General features: G+C 43.2%; 1 protein-coding gene across 1 annotated transcript in view; it reads left to right on the forward strand.

Annotated features, from left to right (window-relative positions):
- The first annotated feature begins 703 nt into the window (after positions 1 to 703).
- The window catches only part of LOC137507124 (very low-density lipoprotein receptor-like), a 60,552-nt gene continuing 43,399 nt past the window's right edge, over positions 704 to 17,856 (forward strand). The window contains exons 1-5 of the mRNA XM_068233656.1: positions 704 to 1,002; positions 7,798 to 7,911; positions 12,063 to 12,182; positions 14,600 to 14,824; positions 17,339 to 17,449. Of these exons, the coding sequence (XP_068089757.1) occupies positions 846 to 1,002; positions 7,798 to 7,911; positions 12,063 to 12,182; positions 14,600 to 14,824; positions 17,339 to 17,449 (727 nt within the window). The 5' untranslated portion in view covers positions 704 to 845. The remainder of the gene's footprint in view (positions 1,003 to 7,797; positions 7,912 to 12,062; positions 12,183 to 14,599; positions 14,825 to 17,338; positions 17,450 to 17,856) is intronic.

Genomic DNA, 17,856 nt, shown 5'->3' on the forward strand with positions numbered 1-17,856 from the left:
TCCCATCCACCCCACAGCGCTGCCTGGCACTGATTGGCCAGGCAGCGCATGGGGTCAGGGGGGGGGCGGCCGCGGCGCAAGGAATAGCGGCGGATCGGCGGGTAGCGGCGGCGATCGGATGCTACACGCAGCTAGCAAAGTGCTAGCTGCGTGTAGAAAAAAAAAATTATGCAAATCGGCCCAGCGGGGCCTGAGCGGTGCCTCCCGGCGGCATAGCCTGTGCTCAGCACGGGCTTACCGCTAGGGAGGTTAAGGTCCCTTTTCCACGAGCAGTTGATAGGCAGTGAAATGCTTCTGAGGGTTGGCACACACCAGAACGCTGGTGTGCACACTGAGCGCTTTGTGATTTTAAAAGCTCCAGCTAATGCTATCCTATGTGTGTGAGCACACTGGAGCGAAGTGATTTTTTGTAAAATCACTTCACTTTCAAAATCTCTAGCGTTTAAAAAGCTCTTGTGGTGTGCACCAGCCCTCAGATACACAACTGCTTACTGCTTGCCTGGAAACTGCTAACTGCTGTTTGGTAACTGCTTGCTGAACGCACGGTTCAACCTCCCATGGAAATGAGCCCTTAGGCCTCCTTTCCACGAATTGTTGAGCTGTGTGCTCAGCAAGCAGTTACCACCAGGCAGAAGTAAGCAGTTATCATGCAGCAACGAGCAGTTACTAGACAGCAGTGAGCAGTTGAGAGAGTTTGAGAGGCATTTCCCTGCCTATCAGCGGTCCGTGGAAAGGAGGCCTTAATTGGTCAGCAGCTTCTCGCAAGTGGTGATTGAATAACAAGGTCTAATAGGAAACAGCCATCAACACCCAATTAGATAAATAAGAGTAATGGGAGCAATAGCATGTTTGAACACTCTTTTCTTCCATGTGGTTATGGTTATTATCTTTTTTCTGAGTCCTGCATGAACACAGTCAATGTGGCGATGATGAGGTGGTTGTGTGGACAAATGCTGCTAGTCTTTTTACTGTCTGATTTCTTACAAGGGAGTCTGTTAGCAGGTGAGAAAGAGTGTGTGTGTGTGTGTTTTATTTTTTTTTGTTTTTTTTTCTGGGGTATTATCTGAAAAAAGCTTTGTATTTTTGGTACTTATGTATTATCCCCTCTGGAAAAAAAATTTAATTTTTTTTTGGCAGCTTTTTGTTAATGTTCTGTTTGATCCCCTAGCCAGCTTTAACAATTTTTGGAAAGCTGAAAAACCTGGCTTTCCTTTGCACTGAGTCAATGCGATACCCCATTCCCAAGTTAGGGGTTGGGGGATGGGCGTCCTCTGCACTTTGCTGCAAAGAGCACAGTGAGTCTCCTGCCCATGCCAGTGAGACTAAGGCCACATACATGCATCAGACCATAGTCTTTTGAAAATGAAAGATCACAGACCAATTTTATCCCCTTCCATGTAGTATGAGAGCCATACCTACACAGTCTTTTTTCTATGGAGCTGCACTCCCCATCAGAAAAAAAATCTTTGCAAGATGCTGCACACACAAATGCTGTACAGACACAAAAGATCAGTATCTGCAAAAGATATGTTCCTGCAAATTGCATTCATAGTCTATGAGATCTGCAGATCATCATACACACCTTGTTTAATTGATATTCATCTGCAGATCTGAAAATCCATCCTGGTGGATCTGATCTGCAGATGAATGTCTGTTAAAAGATTTTTTTTTTCTGAGGAGTTCAGCTCCATAGAATAGACTGTGTAGAGTATGGCTCTCCTACTACATGAAGGGTGGTAAGATTGGTCTGTGATATTTCATTTTCCAAAGACTATAGTCTGATGTGTGTGTGTGTGAGCCTTAAGGTGCATAGCTGTGCTGCTCCTCCTTCTGTAAAGAGACCCAGGGCACTTGACATAAGTTTTGAAGACCGATTTATGCTGCAAAGGAAGAAGACCTACTGGGTGTGCTGCTTATTATGTTGGGTTTGTCCCATACTTCTGCATTAGTGGGCTCAGGCCCTTAGGGCTCGTTTCCATATAGCAAGCTTTCAGCTACTCTTATGGAAATGCGTTGATTGCACTGTCTGCTGTTTCCATAATTGCGCTGCGATTCACTTTTGAATCGCAGCACGACTGCATTTTGGGGCGATTGTGCCCTTGATCCCATTCAGTATAATGAATGGGATTGCAAGCTCCGCCCTGGTAGTAATGTGCAACGCTGAGCCGCATGGCTCTGCATTACATGGAAATGAGCCCTGAGGGGGCATGCTTTCAGGCCCTAATGGAAATGTGATTGCAGGGACATCAGACAGTGCATAGGCTGCTCTGTCTGCTGTTTCCATGTGTGCACTGCGATTCACCACTGAACCGCAGCGCATGGTTGCCTGCAATTCGGGGCAATTGCATCCGTGATCCCATTCAGTATAATGGTTGCAAGCGCCGCTTCCCCCAGGTAGTCACGTGCAATGTGTTCCTCAGCGTTGCAAATGGAAACAAGCACAGTGTGCTTGTGTTTTTAAATGTGTACTGCTAAATGTACAGACATTGAAGCATAGTTAATGAAAAGTATGCTTCACTGCCTCTTAAGGCACGTGTTATGTGGAAACGTACTGCATGTAGTGCATTGGGATACTGTAGTGCGTTGGATCCCAATGCTCCGCATGCACTCAGAATATTGCATGGATTTACTATTGCAGTGCGACTTTCTGAGTTAAATTGACACTGAAGTGATAAAAAACTTGTGTATGAATTGTATGTGTAGTACAGATAATGAATAGAACAGTAGAAGAGAAGTGTCTCATAATCTCAGTTATAGCTTTTTTTTGTTTTTCAATGCCTCATTCTGTCATATTTGCAGTTTACCAACCACACTCTATTTTAAATTAAACCAGAGCAGCGCTAATGTTTGTTTGCACTTCCCTGTAGTAAGGGCTGGGACCCACTAGGGCATTTTTGGCAAAGGTTTGGGATTGCTGACAATCACGTGTGATTCCCAAAAACACTTTACCAATGAATCTGAGTGGGACTGAACCCACTAGTGCAATTGCAATGAGGTGTAATTGCAATCACGGGACATGCAGCACTTTTAGTGCGTTTGCACAAATGCGAAGTATAGAAGTGATTTTGCAGCATTTGTGGGGCCAAGCGATTAGAATTTTAAATAAACTTTACTATACTCACCAGGTGTCTGGATGTCTGGCTTAGTCATAGCCCTGCACCCTAAATGAAAAGGTTTCTCTTCCTTTACAGTTTACTCTACATCGCTTTTAATCTACGGGAAACACAAGCGCAATCGCCCTAGAAAAGGCTGCACATAGCGCAGTGGCAATTTTAAATGGCTGCAGTGATTCCTAGTGGGTCCCAGCCCTCAAACCTTATCTCAAGCTATCTCTTACTGTTTCTTTGATGTATTAAGTGCTTCAGAAACAGCAGTCTTCGACCCAAGTTAAGTTGACAAACTGAAGCTCTTTAGCATAGATAACTGACGTTTAAAGGTGCGTACACACTTAAGATTTTTTTCAAACGACCGCCTGCGGGGCAATCGTTCTGACAACAATTCCATGCGAGTGCAGGCTGTGGTGTGGTCAGACTGATAAGAATGATTTTGACTGATCTGCTCGGTGTATCAGTCAAAATCTCTTATCAATCTGACAGCATGTACTCGTGGGACTGTCATCAGAACGACCGCCCCGCGCTTGGGTCTGACGACCCGTAGTCCAGTGTGTGTGTACACGCCTTAGCTCTTCCTGTAATGGAAAACAGTGGGACTATTTTCTTTACTACTAATGTTCTATTTCTTAGCTGTACTACACATACAATTCATTATCCTGTTTTTTCACTTCAGGTTTGTCAATGGGAACTTAAAAAAAAAAAACTAAAAATAAACCAGCTAGATACTTGAGGGAAGGCCCTGGGTCTTATAAAGCCTTCCCGCTCCTCTCTCGGTCCCCTCATTGTAGAGGCAGCTCCCCTGTTTGAATCCCCCCGCCTCGGGGGACTTCGGGAACGAGTGCTCCCAAAGACAATGCCTAGGTGAGTGCGAGAGTGTGCTCGCGCAGGTACAGTATTGAGCCACCTGTCTTCAGGAGCACTCGGGCTCCTGAAACCCCCCCATGCAGTGGCAGAAACCAGTATTTTACCAACTTGATAGAATACTGCTACGTTGGAGCCAGCGTCTGGAATGAGAGATCTGTGAGGAACGGGGAGGCTCTATAGGATCCAGAGCCTTCCCTCTCCTTGGGCAAGTATCTATTTATTTATATTTTATACAGTTACTCATTAACTTTAGGATTCCCCCATAAAGTTGCACCGCAACTGACCTAGCCTTTATAGTAGGAAGTTGAAATTGACAGATTTTGGCCTAATCTCCTCATGGAGGGATTCTTAGGAATCCCTTTATTTTCAAAAGCACTCCATGATTTGCAGTGGCATACTCCACTGGCCAGAACAGTGTGCATGGAAGAACACTGGCTTTCCAGAAGCATTGTAAAGTTATTTTATAGTGGGGAACCTTTGAAGAAAAACTGAGAATCTACCATGAAGAGATTGAATAGCCCAAAACCTTTCAGATCTGTCAGACTTTTACTAGCTGCTGTAAGTGACAGCCACATGGGAAAAAACATTATTGTGCATTTCACTCTGGGACAAATGTAATACGTGTATCTTACATTTTACAAATTTTCGTGAGTGTTGTCCCTTAAAGCGGAACTGTAAATTCATTTAAACCAGTTTCACTTACGTGGGGCTTCCCCCAAGCTCCCAGCTGTCTTCCTGTGCCCTCGCCGGTCCTTCCCGAGCTTCCGGTCTCCCGCGCGAGCTACTTAAATTACCGCCGACTTGCAACTGCACCTGCGTGCCCTGGGAAATGTAATGCTTTCTTAACGTTCCCGCCAACTATAGCTGCTCTAGCGGGTGGGAACGCGAAGAAAGCGTAGCATTGCCTGGGGCGCGCAGTTGCAAGTCGGCGGTAATGAAAGTAGATCCCACGGGGGGCAGCTGCTGGGGGCTTGGGGAAGACCCAGGTAAGTAAAACTATTTGGTTTAAATTAATTTACAGTTCCGCTTTAAGGGACAACACTCACGAAAATTTGTAAAATGTAAGATACACGTATTACATTTGTCCCAGAGTGAAATGCACAATGTTTTTTCCCATGTGGCTGTCACTTACAGCAGCTAGTAAAAGTCTGACAGATCTGAAAGGTTTTGGGCTATTCAATCTCTTCATGGTAGATGCTCAGTTTTTCTTCAAAGGTTCCCCACTATAAAATAACTTTACAATGCTTGTGGAAAGCCAGTGTTCTTCCATGCACACTGTTCTGGCCAGTGGAGTATGCCACTGCAAATCATGGAGTGCTTTTGAAAATACCTTTAACCCTTAGACTGCCGCCATCTTAAGGGGGTTGTGTTTTTGCATCCATGTGCCATGGACATCTAAAAGCTTTTAAATTCAAAGTGATTTCTGCCTACATCTAAGCATTTTTGCGTCCCCATATTAATTCGCCACATATGTCTTAAAGGCGTTTAGTACAAAGTTTTGGCTCAGTGCCAACTTTCTACTAAACTTGAAAATATGCAAATCTAAGTTGATGCAGGTTTGGTTGGTCCATTTTACAATAGATTTTGATACTATTTGAGTACAAGTTATCTGGAACTCAACCAACAAATCCTGGCAGTACTCTCAATGGTGAAGGCCAACTTCTTAGGCTGTTTGTGGGCTCTGCTGTGTTTACACACTAGGTTCCACAGCTGCCCCAAGGTTACATAGTTACATAGTTATTTGGGTTGAAAAAAGACACGTCCATAGAGTTCAACCAGAGAACAAAGTACAGAACCAGCCTGCTCCCTCATATATCCCTGTTGATCCAGAGGAAGGCGAAAAACCCTTAAAAGGCATGGTCCAATTAGCCCCGAAAGGGAATTCCTTCCCGATTTCAGATGGCAATCAGATAAAATCACTGGATCAACACCACTGGGCATCACCTAGTAATCGAAGCCATGCATGTCTTTCAACGCAAGGACAGCATCTAAGCCCCCTTTAAATGCCGGTATAGAATGTGCCATAACTACTTCCTGTGGCAATGCATTCCACATCTTAATCATGCTTACTGCAAAGAATCCTTTCCTAAATAAATGGCTAAAACCTTTTTCCTCCATGCACAGATCATGTCCTCTAGTCCTTTGTGAAGGCCTAGGGACAAAAAGCTCATCCGCCAAGCTTTTATATTGCCCTCTGATGTATTTAAAGAGACTCCGTAACAAAAATTGCATCCTGTTTTTTATCATCCTACAAGTTCCAAAAGCTATTCTATTGTGTTCTGGCTTACTGCAGCACGTTTTACTATCACCATCTCTGTAATAAAATAACTTATCGCTCTCTTGTCAGACTTGTCAGCCTGTGTCTGGAAGGCTGCCAAGTTCTTCAGTGTTGTGGTTCTGTGATGCATCTCCCCCCTCCAGCCCCCTCTCTGCACACTGCCTGTGTATTATTTAGATTAGGGCAGCTTCTCTCTTCTCTCATCTTTTACAAGCTGGATAAATCCTCCTCTGAGCTGGCTGGGCTTTCACATACTGAGGAATTACATACAGGCAGAGCTGTCTGCACTCTGCAGGAAGAAACAGCCTGACACTTCAGTGGAAGATAGCTGCAGGGGGAAAGAAACACACAAATGATCTCTTGAGATTCAAAAGGAAGGGTGTATACAGCCTGCTTGTGTATGATTGTATTTTCTATGTGTGGACATACTGTACATCAATCTACTTCCTGTTTTGGTGGCCATTTTGTTTGTTTATAAACAAACTTTTTAAAACTGTTTTTAACCACTTTTAATGCGGCGAGGAGCGGCGAAATTGTGACAGAGGGTAATGGGAGATGTCCCCTAACGCACTGGTATGTTTACTTTTGTGCGATTTTAACAATACAGATTCTCTTTAAACATGTTACTTAGATCCCCTCTAAGGTGTCTTTTTCTCTAGACTAAATAAACTCAGTTTATCTAACCTTTCTTGGTAAGTGAGACCTTCCATCCCTCGTATCAGTTTTGTTGCTCGTCTCTGCACCTGCTCTAAGACTGCAATATCTTTCCTGTAATGTGGTGCCCAAAACTGAATTCCATATTCCAGATGTGGCCTTACTAGTGTTAAATAGGGGTTAATTATACTTTTACATGCGGTTTTATTTGATACAGCGTTTGAATATAGGGCTATTTTTAACACTGAGTCTCAGGCAACCAGAAAGCACACTTATCCGGCATGAGCCAATTCCTGTCGGTGCCGGATAACTGAGAATCTACTGTAATTTGTATTCTGTATCATAATTTGCATAATCCTCAATCCTCTCAAATGTATTTGGACCTCAGTAACAATCTTGCTAATTTAGAGTTTGGTAAATGTAGATTTGGGCAAGACTTTCAGTAAACACAATATAAACATAGCTGGTACTGGCGTGTAGCTTTGTAAAAAAAAAAAAAGTAGCTGGCAGTCTAAGGGTTAAGAGCAGTGGGTAAAATGGGGAATAGCCGGACCCCACAGCAATCCCTATCGGCTTATGCTATGCCCTGTAGTGTTTGTTACACTTCTGCTTCCTGCTCCACAGTAATGTCCTACCATGGTATTTATGTAAAAGGAAAACTTATCTCTGGTTGGTTATCCGTATGAACAATCAGAAGTGAATGTTTGGGACCACTAATGCATTAAAAAATCTCCTAACCATTCGATTACTGAAATTGATCTGATTGCAATTGTTCATACAATCGTTTGTAAATGATCTGTCAAATTGTATCGTTAGTGACCACCATAGCGCTAGGAAGTAGACTTTTAAAATGCATCTTATTCTGAAATGTGTATAATTCTCTCTCAGATCCCGCTAACTGCAGTGTTACAGCTCAGACTCCATGTAAGGATAAATGCATTCCTATTACCTGGCTGTGCAATGACCAGGGAGACTGTCCTGATGGCACGGATGAGCAGTGTGGTAAGATCTGTTTTTGTGCATTGTTAAATGAAAGGGCAAACCCTTTTTTTTGTTCATAAAACTGGGTACACTGGTTAATTTAAATTTTGACATGTAAGATTGGCAGCATCCATTTGTTGAGGCCCTATTTCAAAACAATCCATTTGAATGTAAACCGTTACTTAGGTCTTAAGACCCGTACACATGCTCAACTCAAACCACCTGATGAAGAGATTTCATGAGCAATTTCTGGCTATTTGGGTAGCGATTTTAAAGTGTAAGCTTTTTGCCAGCAATTGTGTAGCGGTTAATTCAGATTGGTCCTTTCAGTTTTTAATTTTTTTAGTGTGCAGTAATTTAAAAATGCTCGCAAATTGCTCTGTGTAGGTTTTGACAAGCGATTATGCCAGTATTTATACACTTTACATTGCAGAATCGCTAACGCTCAAAAATGCTGCATATCCTACATTTGTGATTTTGGTATCAGTGGAATTTGGCCCATCCATAAGCTGAGCGTTCAGGGAAATCACTAGCCTTTTGAAAACCTCCCAAAAAATTGCTCTAGTGGGTTCCAGCCCTAAGGCATGTGTATGTGTGGCAAACTAGACAAGGGACGGGCTGATAACAGTTTTGCCTGTTTCATGTGTGGGATCAACTCACAACTGTTGGGCTAATATACAGTTGGCCACTTGTCTACAACGTTGTTTGAACAACTCACTTGTTTTGAATGCGGCCATGTCATGCAGTCTGTCATTTCGCTTGTGCCTGCAGTATGTAAATGAGTTGGACTTTTGGTGTGCGGGAAAATATAACTAAATGTAAATTTGTTGTGAGGCATGTCATCGTGATGGACGTGGGTATGTATCTTAAAGTGTACCTGAGATGAGCAGTAAAAATTCATACATACTTGGGGCTTCCTTCAGCCCCCTACGGCCTGATTGCTCCCTTGCCTCTGTTCTCTGCCTTCTGGATGCTCCTGATAATTTGGGCCAGTTGATGCATGCGCAGTGTGGCTGTGCACGCTCCCCTGTCGCGGTCCCGCGGCTGTGAGCATTCTGTACAGGTGCAGAATGCTCCCAGCGACAACCGAGGCTGCACATATGCAGTAAGCACAGACTCCTCCGATAAGGGAGCATCCAGAAGGCAGAGGACAGCAGCGATGAACGGATCAAGCTGAAGGGGGCTGTAGGAAGGACCAGGTGTGTGTGAATTTTTTTATTTACTTTTACTTCTCTTCTCAGGTTCTCATTGTATTTGGGTGACTTTATGAAAATTACAATATGTATAGATTATGTAATTTGCATAAAAGCTTTAGCGCATGAGGTTCACTGGGGAGGGAGACCCCTAGCGGTAGTGTACTGTCATTTTTTTTTTAAAATTGAATCCTGCTTTAGTTTAAAATAAACATGTAAGGATAAAAAGTGCCCTGGGAGCGGGGTACTTTCATCAGGAGGGGGAAGCCTCTGGAACCTAAAGCGGCTTCCCTCATGCCCTCCAGGCAGCTTGTTCCAGAGCTGTAAACCCCCAAGCCAACCGCAGCAATATATTTAGTGGCCTGCCTGCACAGGCGCAGTAGCAGCTCTCCACTTGGGCGCTGCCGGAAATGGCTGAGCTCAATTAGGTCCACTCTACTACTGTTTGAAGCTGAGTTTCCCTATGTCAGCCATCAGTCAGGTGCCGTATTGTCTGGTTGGAACAGATACCTCTTTACTAATCAAATTCATTTTTGGTCTTTTATGACTGTACATATTCTCTGGTTAAGATAATTCTCTATCGCAGCAAGGAGAACGCCAGCGCATACCACTAAGGCTGCATCTGAAATGACAACCAGCTAAGTGTGCAGCACCTAAATAGATTTTCTGCACACTTCGCATTCAATTCAGATGCAAATCATATGCAAATCTGCTACTACTTATCATGCAAACAGGAAACTCAGGAGGCAGGGCTGGGAGCAGCTAACCTGACAGTTACATTAACTAAGTTAAGGAAAGGTGGGGGAAAAGGCTGCGCATCCCTAAACACATGTTGCAATTGAATGGTTAATCGCACAGGCATACACACGCAGGAAGCTAAAGTTCCTCCTAGTTTAATATGTTAGCACTTGTCTTGGATGCAGGGCATGCATTTTTCAGTCTGGCAGAGGCGGTGTATGCCTGTGCGATTAACAATTCAATTGCAACATGTGTTTAGGGATGCGCAGCCTTTTCCCCCACCTTTCCTTAAGATAATTCTCTATGCTTTGTAAAGGCCTGACGAAGGGTCAATAACCCGAAACGGACTAGTGTCGTCGCCTGAACTAAAATTACCTTTTTTCATCAAACAAAGCAGTGTCTATGATCTGCTTTTTGTATTGCTTTTTATTTGTCTGTACCACAAATTCTTTTGCTGCTTTACAAAGAATTTTTCTACCTTTTTTTGAAGAAAAATAATTTTGTGTGAAACAAAAAAATTTGGAAACAGATCGCTATTTTGTGGCTTCACTTGATTTAAATCGATCCTCCTATAAAGAAACCACTCTACTACTGCACAGGCAGCTCATGCCTGTACAATAGGGCGGACCCGATAAGGCTCAGCTGTTTCTGCCGGAGCCCAAGCGGAGAGCTGCTAGTGCGCATGCTGGTAAGTGCCAACAAGGAGATTTTCAGGGGAGCCAGTGCTGGATCCTCTCTACTGAGGACTGGGGAAGTTTCGTTTAGTATAAATTTGAACCGCTCAGACTGCTTAAACAACCAGTGCTAACAGATGCTTGTAGTGGTAGTCCACTACCAATGCATTTCCAATGCAAAGTGAAAATTAGACATTATCTGTATTTGCATGCAATAATTATTATAGCTCCATGTTTTGTTCTTTGAACTTGCCACCCAAGATCTGTATGTGCCATCTTCTGGTGCTTAGCCCAGCCCCCTTGCAGTTGAGTGCCATGGCACTCTCTGTATTGCAAGTTGAGCGCCTCAAAAATGCCCTAGCACTTGTCTCCAAAGGGCTGGAGCTAAGCATGCAGCACTTGGGTGGTGAGTTCAAAGAACAAGACCCAGAGAGCCGTTCTAACTTTTTATTACAAGTGGATCCAGCTAATGTCTCATTTTCATTGTAACTCTCTAACACAGGGATTTTCAACCTGTTCACTCACTGTACCACTTTTATCACCTGAACATTTTCAAGTACCACCAGTGTACCTGCGCAATAGATATGACCCGATCAGACTTGTGTGTCTCCATCGGAGCCCAAGCAGAGAGCCACTATGCATGCACTCACAAACAAGGAGATCTTTGAGGGGTTCCAGCGCTTGATCCCCTCTACTGAGGAAGGGGGAAGCCTCTTTGGGATTCAGAGGCTTCCTCCTCCCCGGGGAATGGTTTTCTTACAGGTACACTTTGAGAAGGGGGGGGGGCATATGGGAGGGGAATAGCAGGAGGCATTGGTGGGGAAAAGGCTTAAAATCAGATTGCAAGCCTACAGATTGCCATTATTAGCAACTACTGTAGGTAGATTGCCAGTATAGGTAGTATATCCAGTCGTCCCCCCCCCCCCCCCCCGTTCAATACAGGTAGCCTACCCCACCACCAGAGAACTGGGCAGTAACTCACCACAAAGTTCGGTTCCCCCTTGCTTGCTCCACGCTGTGCTATCCTTTGTAATAGTTCAGACCTCAGATTAGTGGTAACCCGGGCGCAGTGAAGAGACAGCCAAGCGAACGGTGCACAGTGACAGCGGGGCTGCGAGGGGTAACTGAACTTTGTGGAGGCAGGACGGGCCTAGGACCAGCATCAGGTGGGCAATTAAGTAGCAGCTAAACTTGGCATGTACCACCTGGCCAACAGCAAAGTACCACTGGTGGTACGTGTACCACAGGTTGAAAAGCCCTGCTCTAACACACCCAGACAATGCATCAGCGGGCACAGAATGCCGTGTCAACCTGGGCCTGTCCTGGAAGAGCAGCTATTTACAGTAGTTCATCTTAGTCAAGCAGTATGTATAACACCCACCTGGAAGTCAGCAGCCATGCAAACTGAGTCCTTCAGCTTGAGTCCATGCAGTCACCAAGGTATACTGTAAAAGTAGTGACAAGGCTGGACTGGCCCATTGAGATCATACACTGGATACAATATATTTTTTTAAGCTGCCAGTGATCTAGTATTTTTAATTTTACATTATTTTTTTTTGTTTTTTAGATGTAGCCTGTCGTGGTGATGAGAATGCATGGCAATGTGATAATGGAAAGTGTATTTCTAAACGTTGGAAATGTGATGGCGTTCCTGATTGCTTGGATGGCTCTGATGAATTAGATTGTGGTAAGTATCCGGTCAACGTTAACTAGTTGGTCCCAGGGCCGGCTTTAGTCTTTTTGCCGCCTGAGGCATACTTGGATGGACAACCACCCCCCCACACTGAAATGATCGCTCGCATAGCAGAAAAAAGGGGGTAGTATGCTGTTTGCTGGAGGGGGCCCAGATTTCTCTCCTCCCTCCCCTAGGGTCCCCCTCCAGTGCTCTCCTACCCCCCCATGCAGAAAAGCAACGGCAAGGCCCTTGCGTCCAGCTGCCGGCGGGTCTCGCCTTTGATCATCAACTTGGAATTATTTGCGCTTCATGTACTATCTGTACTTTAGACTAGGGTTGGTCAATGAGGTGAACATTTTTCGAGTTGGTACAGGATTATGCAGATTAATGCAAATTTATGCAAAGTTGGCATTTGATCTATTTTCAAGCCGCATACATTTGCCTGTGACATAAGTGTGTTATGGGGCAGATTACACTTACAAAATAGAAATTTACAAATTAATCTCTAAAAATGTTGAAACTGGCAGAACGGTGTAAAAACTCTTATAGAAATAAAGTAGTTGATACTTAAACTTCTAAAACTTGTGCAAAGCTGCTACACTGGAGGAATGAGCTGTCAGCTTGCACTGCTTCCCCCCCCCCCAAGTGTTTTCCAATATAATCCTGTTCTCACTGGAGTGATGTGATTTTGTAAAAATCCCCCATAGCATTGGCATTGCAAGAGCTTTTTCAAATCCCTAGTGCTTAAAAAGCTCTTGCAGTGTAGTGTGATCCCAGTCCAAAATGTTTTAATCACCACATGATTGAAATACAATTTTTCCACCAGACACCTCCTTCTTGTAAAGCCCAGCCAGCAGCTATTAGGAGATCCAAGTATTTTTTTTTTTTTTTTTTTATTACGAAAGCAGAAGTATCTGGGTTGACTGACATCATTTAATCCATCCTACCTTAAGATGTGCTCTGACTGGGATTTTAGAATTTAAAAAAGTTGAGTCCCCTTTTTCTTTAATAGCTGCTATTATACATCTTACTTCACTCAGGGGATTCTAATAGACTGCAACAGTTCTGAGAAGACTACCTATCTCCTACTGTTAGAAGGAAATTGCACGGATTTTAAAATCTCTTTTAAGGTGGCCATACATGGTACAAATTTTCAATTAGATAATTTAGTTCGATTATTCCGTTAGATTGAATATAAAGATTTTTCCAGCGTGTCCGATAATTTTTCCCGAAAAAACGGGATAATCGTTCGAATTTCTTGATCGAAAAAAAATATTTTCAACTTTCATTCAATTCAATCATTTAGATCGAATAAATGGGAAAATTTAACGTTTTTATTGTACAGTGTATGGCCACCATAAAAAGTGCTTGTGCAGTGTTCTCACATGAGCTTTCCTTCTGAGCGCAAACGCGGGTCCTGCACCATTTCTAGAGCGTTTGCACTTCAATGCAAGGTATAGCAAAATCGAAATCGCTTTGCAAAGCGATTTGGTGAGTGCTTTTGAAAAAATACATTATAATCTATTCCAGGGCAAAGAGTTCACCTCCTGATTGTCATCGGGAAGTTAAAAAAAACCTAACAAAAGTGCATTGGAAAGAGCTTATAAAAGTGCTTAAAGTGTAGGTGCAGAGATTCCAGGGGCAGCATGTGTGTACTGTTTACACTTGCAGTATGTAGTCAGAGTAGGAGGAGAAGCGAATGTCATTATTGGGAGGAAAAGCAGCTTGTGTTGTGTGAGGAGTCTGAGTGAGGGGGGGCAGGACGAGTTGTTGCATATTCTCCCTTGCTGCCTGAAAACATTAAATAAAGCAGAGTAAATTGTTGGGTACTGTGTGATTTATTTGAAATGTGGGGGGGGGGGGGGGCGTGTATCCCGTTTGCCTCGGGCAGCAAAGTCTATAACCGGCCCTGCAAGTACCAGCATTTTCCATGGCACTGTAAATAGTATAAAACATTGATCTACAATGTCTATACATAACCAGGAAACTCTGGATTACCAAAAGAATCACATGCACATGCCCACCACAACCGAAACGCTAAGGTGCCGTTCACAGGTGCTTCCGGGTCCAAGTAGATTTACCACCTTTGGTTCGTATATAGACTGAGTTTAAAAGAATACTGGTCAAAGGCCTTTTAATATCCACTACGATTGCCTGGTTATGGTGATCCCTCAACTTTCGAGTATGTGCATATTTAAAACTGGAATAATAAATCGGTACATATAAATTAGTGACAAATGTTACATGCAAATTGTATATAGCATATTTCAAGAAACAAAAGGATGAGTAAATATAAAGTAACTTTGTTTTACATTACTAAATTAAGTCAAAAAACCTAAGATTTCATACTGGCAATTGTTATGTAGTTTAATAGTCTATTTTTTTCTCCTTTGTATTGGTTCCTGCTACATTATTCATTCACTTGTTAGTTTGTTCAGGTAACATCCAGTGCCACAGCAGTGGCAAATGTATTGATCGCTGGGAAATATGCAATGGCAAGAATGACTGTGAAGATGGGTCAGATGAGCGGAACTGTCCAACATACAGCTGCATGGAAAATGGGGTACAATGCAAGAACAAAGTGTGCGTCATGAAGTCTTGGCTATGCAATGGAATTGACAACTGTGGGGATGGTTCCGATGAAGAGCTCTGTGGTTCGTATTCCTCACACAGATTATAGCTGCTCTTAGATGTTAGCCAGCAGTCAGAGCAATCTTCTAAGTCAGACAATATTCATGTGATCGCCGAGATTTGCATACATTTTAAAATCTGTTTACTAAAAATGTTTAGGATAGCACAATTCTGGGAAAGTTTCCCTTCTTAGAGTTGGCAACCAGTATATTTAGTTTTCATAAATGTGCAATCTTTAAAAAAAAAAAAAATCCTCCTGCTGAGGGCTGACCATTAGGCTTCATTCAGTGGTGTGTTATGCTGGGCCGTATGGGCCACATTGTAACGTGTAACATCACACTGCAATGCAGTACCTGTACAACGTTCAGTGTGGTTTAATGTGTGTTAACAGTGACAGAAAGAATAATGAAAAATATTCCATCCTAGTTGTGGAGGGGGTCTTTCTGTCTGCTGCATCTTACTAGGCTGGTTAATTTAAAGCCCTTCACATTTCTTGAACTTGGACTCTGGGGGAAAGGATTACACATACTGTCTATTCCTGCATATAAGACTACTTTTTAAAGAGAATCTGTACTCTAATATTCTTGCAATAAAAAGCATACCATTCTATTACTTTTCTCCTGTGCCCCTCTGTGCTGTTTCTGCCACAGTGCCACTCCCTGCTGCAATCCTGGCTTGTAATGAACAGTTTTAGGCAGTGTTTACAAACAAGACTGGCTTCTAACCACAGTATCCTAGGCTGAGAACTTGCTTACTGTGTGACTCATGCAGAGCTTGGAGGGGGTGTGTAAGCTGCTTCCAATGACTAGCAGTGCTGCACATTCCACACATTCCAGCCTTAGCCCGACAGACACGACAGAGGAAAGGAGATGAGATTTATTAGAGACAGTGCAAGTAGGAAAGGCTGCAGTAAGAAAGGCCACATTAGAACAGGTATAGGAACTTATAGGATAGAAGAAATAAGGCTTAAAATTTTGTGAGTCTCTTTAACCCTTGAAACTCATCTGAAAAGTCAGGGGTAGTCTTGTATGCCAGGTGTCATGGATGCCGGGTGATAGGCCCTACCCTATTACCGACTCAGATCTCACTGCTGAGGACAGTAGTGAAGCGGTGCAGGCGCACATGTGCGAGATCTGAGAAGCAGAGGAGGTAAATGGGATACAAGGGCGGGACAGAAGGGTGAAAGAGGTGTTTTATGGGCACAGCACAATCTATTCTTCCATACTGTTCTGATACAGGTAGACTAAGAGCTGACCAATCCACTTAGGGAGAGGGAGAGTTGACCAATCCAACCAGTCAATCGCTTGGATACTGGATACCACATACAGTACAGCACCAGTATCTGTTCATACATAGCACCAGTATATGATTAGTTAATTTGTATTTGGTGTGCATTGGCAGAGGGGTAGTCTTATACGGGGAGTATATCCCAAACTCTATATTCTAACTGGAAAAGTTAAGGGGGGTCGTCTTATACGCCCAGTCGTCTTATACGCCTGAATATACGGTAGGTGGATATGGACATTTGGCTTTGCATGGATGGTCTCTAATTCTTAAATTTCCGCATGCATGGTGTTTGTGTTCCCTGGTGTAACATTATAGCAGAGACCATGGTGCATATACTTCTGGCTCTTTCAGACTGGCAGAGAGACCCATCTGACTGCTGGGACTGCATGCTTGTGTATGCTGTTCTCCAGTGGGATACCCGGGCACTCACCTCTCTACCATTAGTTATATTTGTAGTATAATCAAAGGTGGGCCTGACAATTTTCAACAACCTGGCTAGGAGGCCTGGATGGGGTTATTCAAAACCTCTATAGAAGTGATTACCAACCTAGGACCAATAGTTAATACTGTTTGAGGGAGGGCCCCCTGGGGTCCCTCTAGCTCAAGGGCACCGGTGCGGTCGCAACCTCTGCATCCTCTATTGATACGCCACTGCCAGTTAACTACAATTAAGGCCAGATTTATACATTTTTTCAATCCAACTTTTTTTTGTTTTGTTTGTCACAGTGAGCAGTAAAAATCTGGCATGTTTTGCACTAGTCTTTCTCATGGAGGATTTTCAGTATTTTCTTGATAAATAAAATCACTCCCTGGAAAGGATCTAAGCGAAGATTTCTGCATTTGCGGTGGCGTGTACTGTATGCAATTGTGCGGAAAAAGCAGAAAACTGTGCGTTTGGAAAACGCAAATGGACGCAACACATGCATTTCCTGCGCAAGGCACCACCGCTATTGACTTCAATGGCCTGTAGAGTTGTGCACATCTTTTGCTGGTACCAGGAAAACTCACAAACGTGTAGAGTTCCCTGCCTCAGAGTCCCCCGTGAGGCTGTAGACTAGTCCAAAACCAGTCAAAAAAAATTTCTGCCCATTGTACAATTGTAAGTATCAGACCCAGGGGAAAATAATTTATAGTGCATTAACTGATTAATATATATCGTGTATATATTTCATATTCTACTTTTTTTTTATATTGGTCCTTTAAGATAAGATTTTATTGTTGTACAGTCTTTTCTAACGTGTTTGATTTAGATGATTGTGCTGAAGCCTACAAATGCAGCAATGGAGTGTGTTTAAATGGATCTCAAATCTGTAACCGAGAGAATGACTGCCCAGATGGTTCTGATGAAACAAGAACTTGTGGTATGTATGGAAGAAGGCTCTTAACTTTGTAATTCAATACTGGTGGGAAAAGCTGCACAATTTTAATTAAGAGTTCAATGAAGGTTTGATAGAAATGAAGTTTAGGTTTTTATAAAAACATTTTAGCTCTGTGAAAGGGTGAGTAGAGTAACAAATTACACTGATGAGCGTGTTTGCCCCTCAGATGTCGTAATTGCCTTGTCTCTGAGGGGGAGTTGTCAGAAACTGGCTGGCATTTTCTGTGCCTTTTTAGCAATGTGCAGAGGTGGATCTTTTTATAAGGGAATATGAACTGCAGGCTTCACTTCTGTCAAATGTACACAGCATGATGCAGAGCAATGGATTGCCTGCAGAGTCCGTATAACAAAAAAAACTGTCAGATGAGGTATTAGACACAGGTTAAAGGG

This window comes from Hyperolius riggenbachi, chromosome 1 (assembly GCF_040937935.1).
Source record: "Hyperolius riggenbachi isolate aHypRig1 chromosome 1, aHypRig1.pri, whole genome shotgun sequence".
NCBI lineage: Eukaryota > Metazoa > Chordata > Amphibia > Anura > Hyperoliidae > Hyperolius > Hyperolius riggenbachi.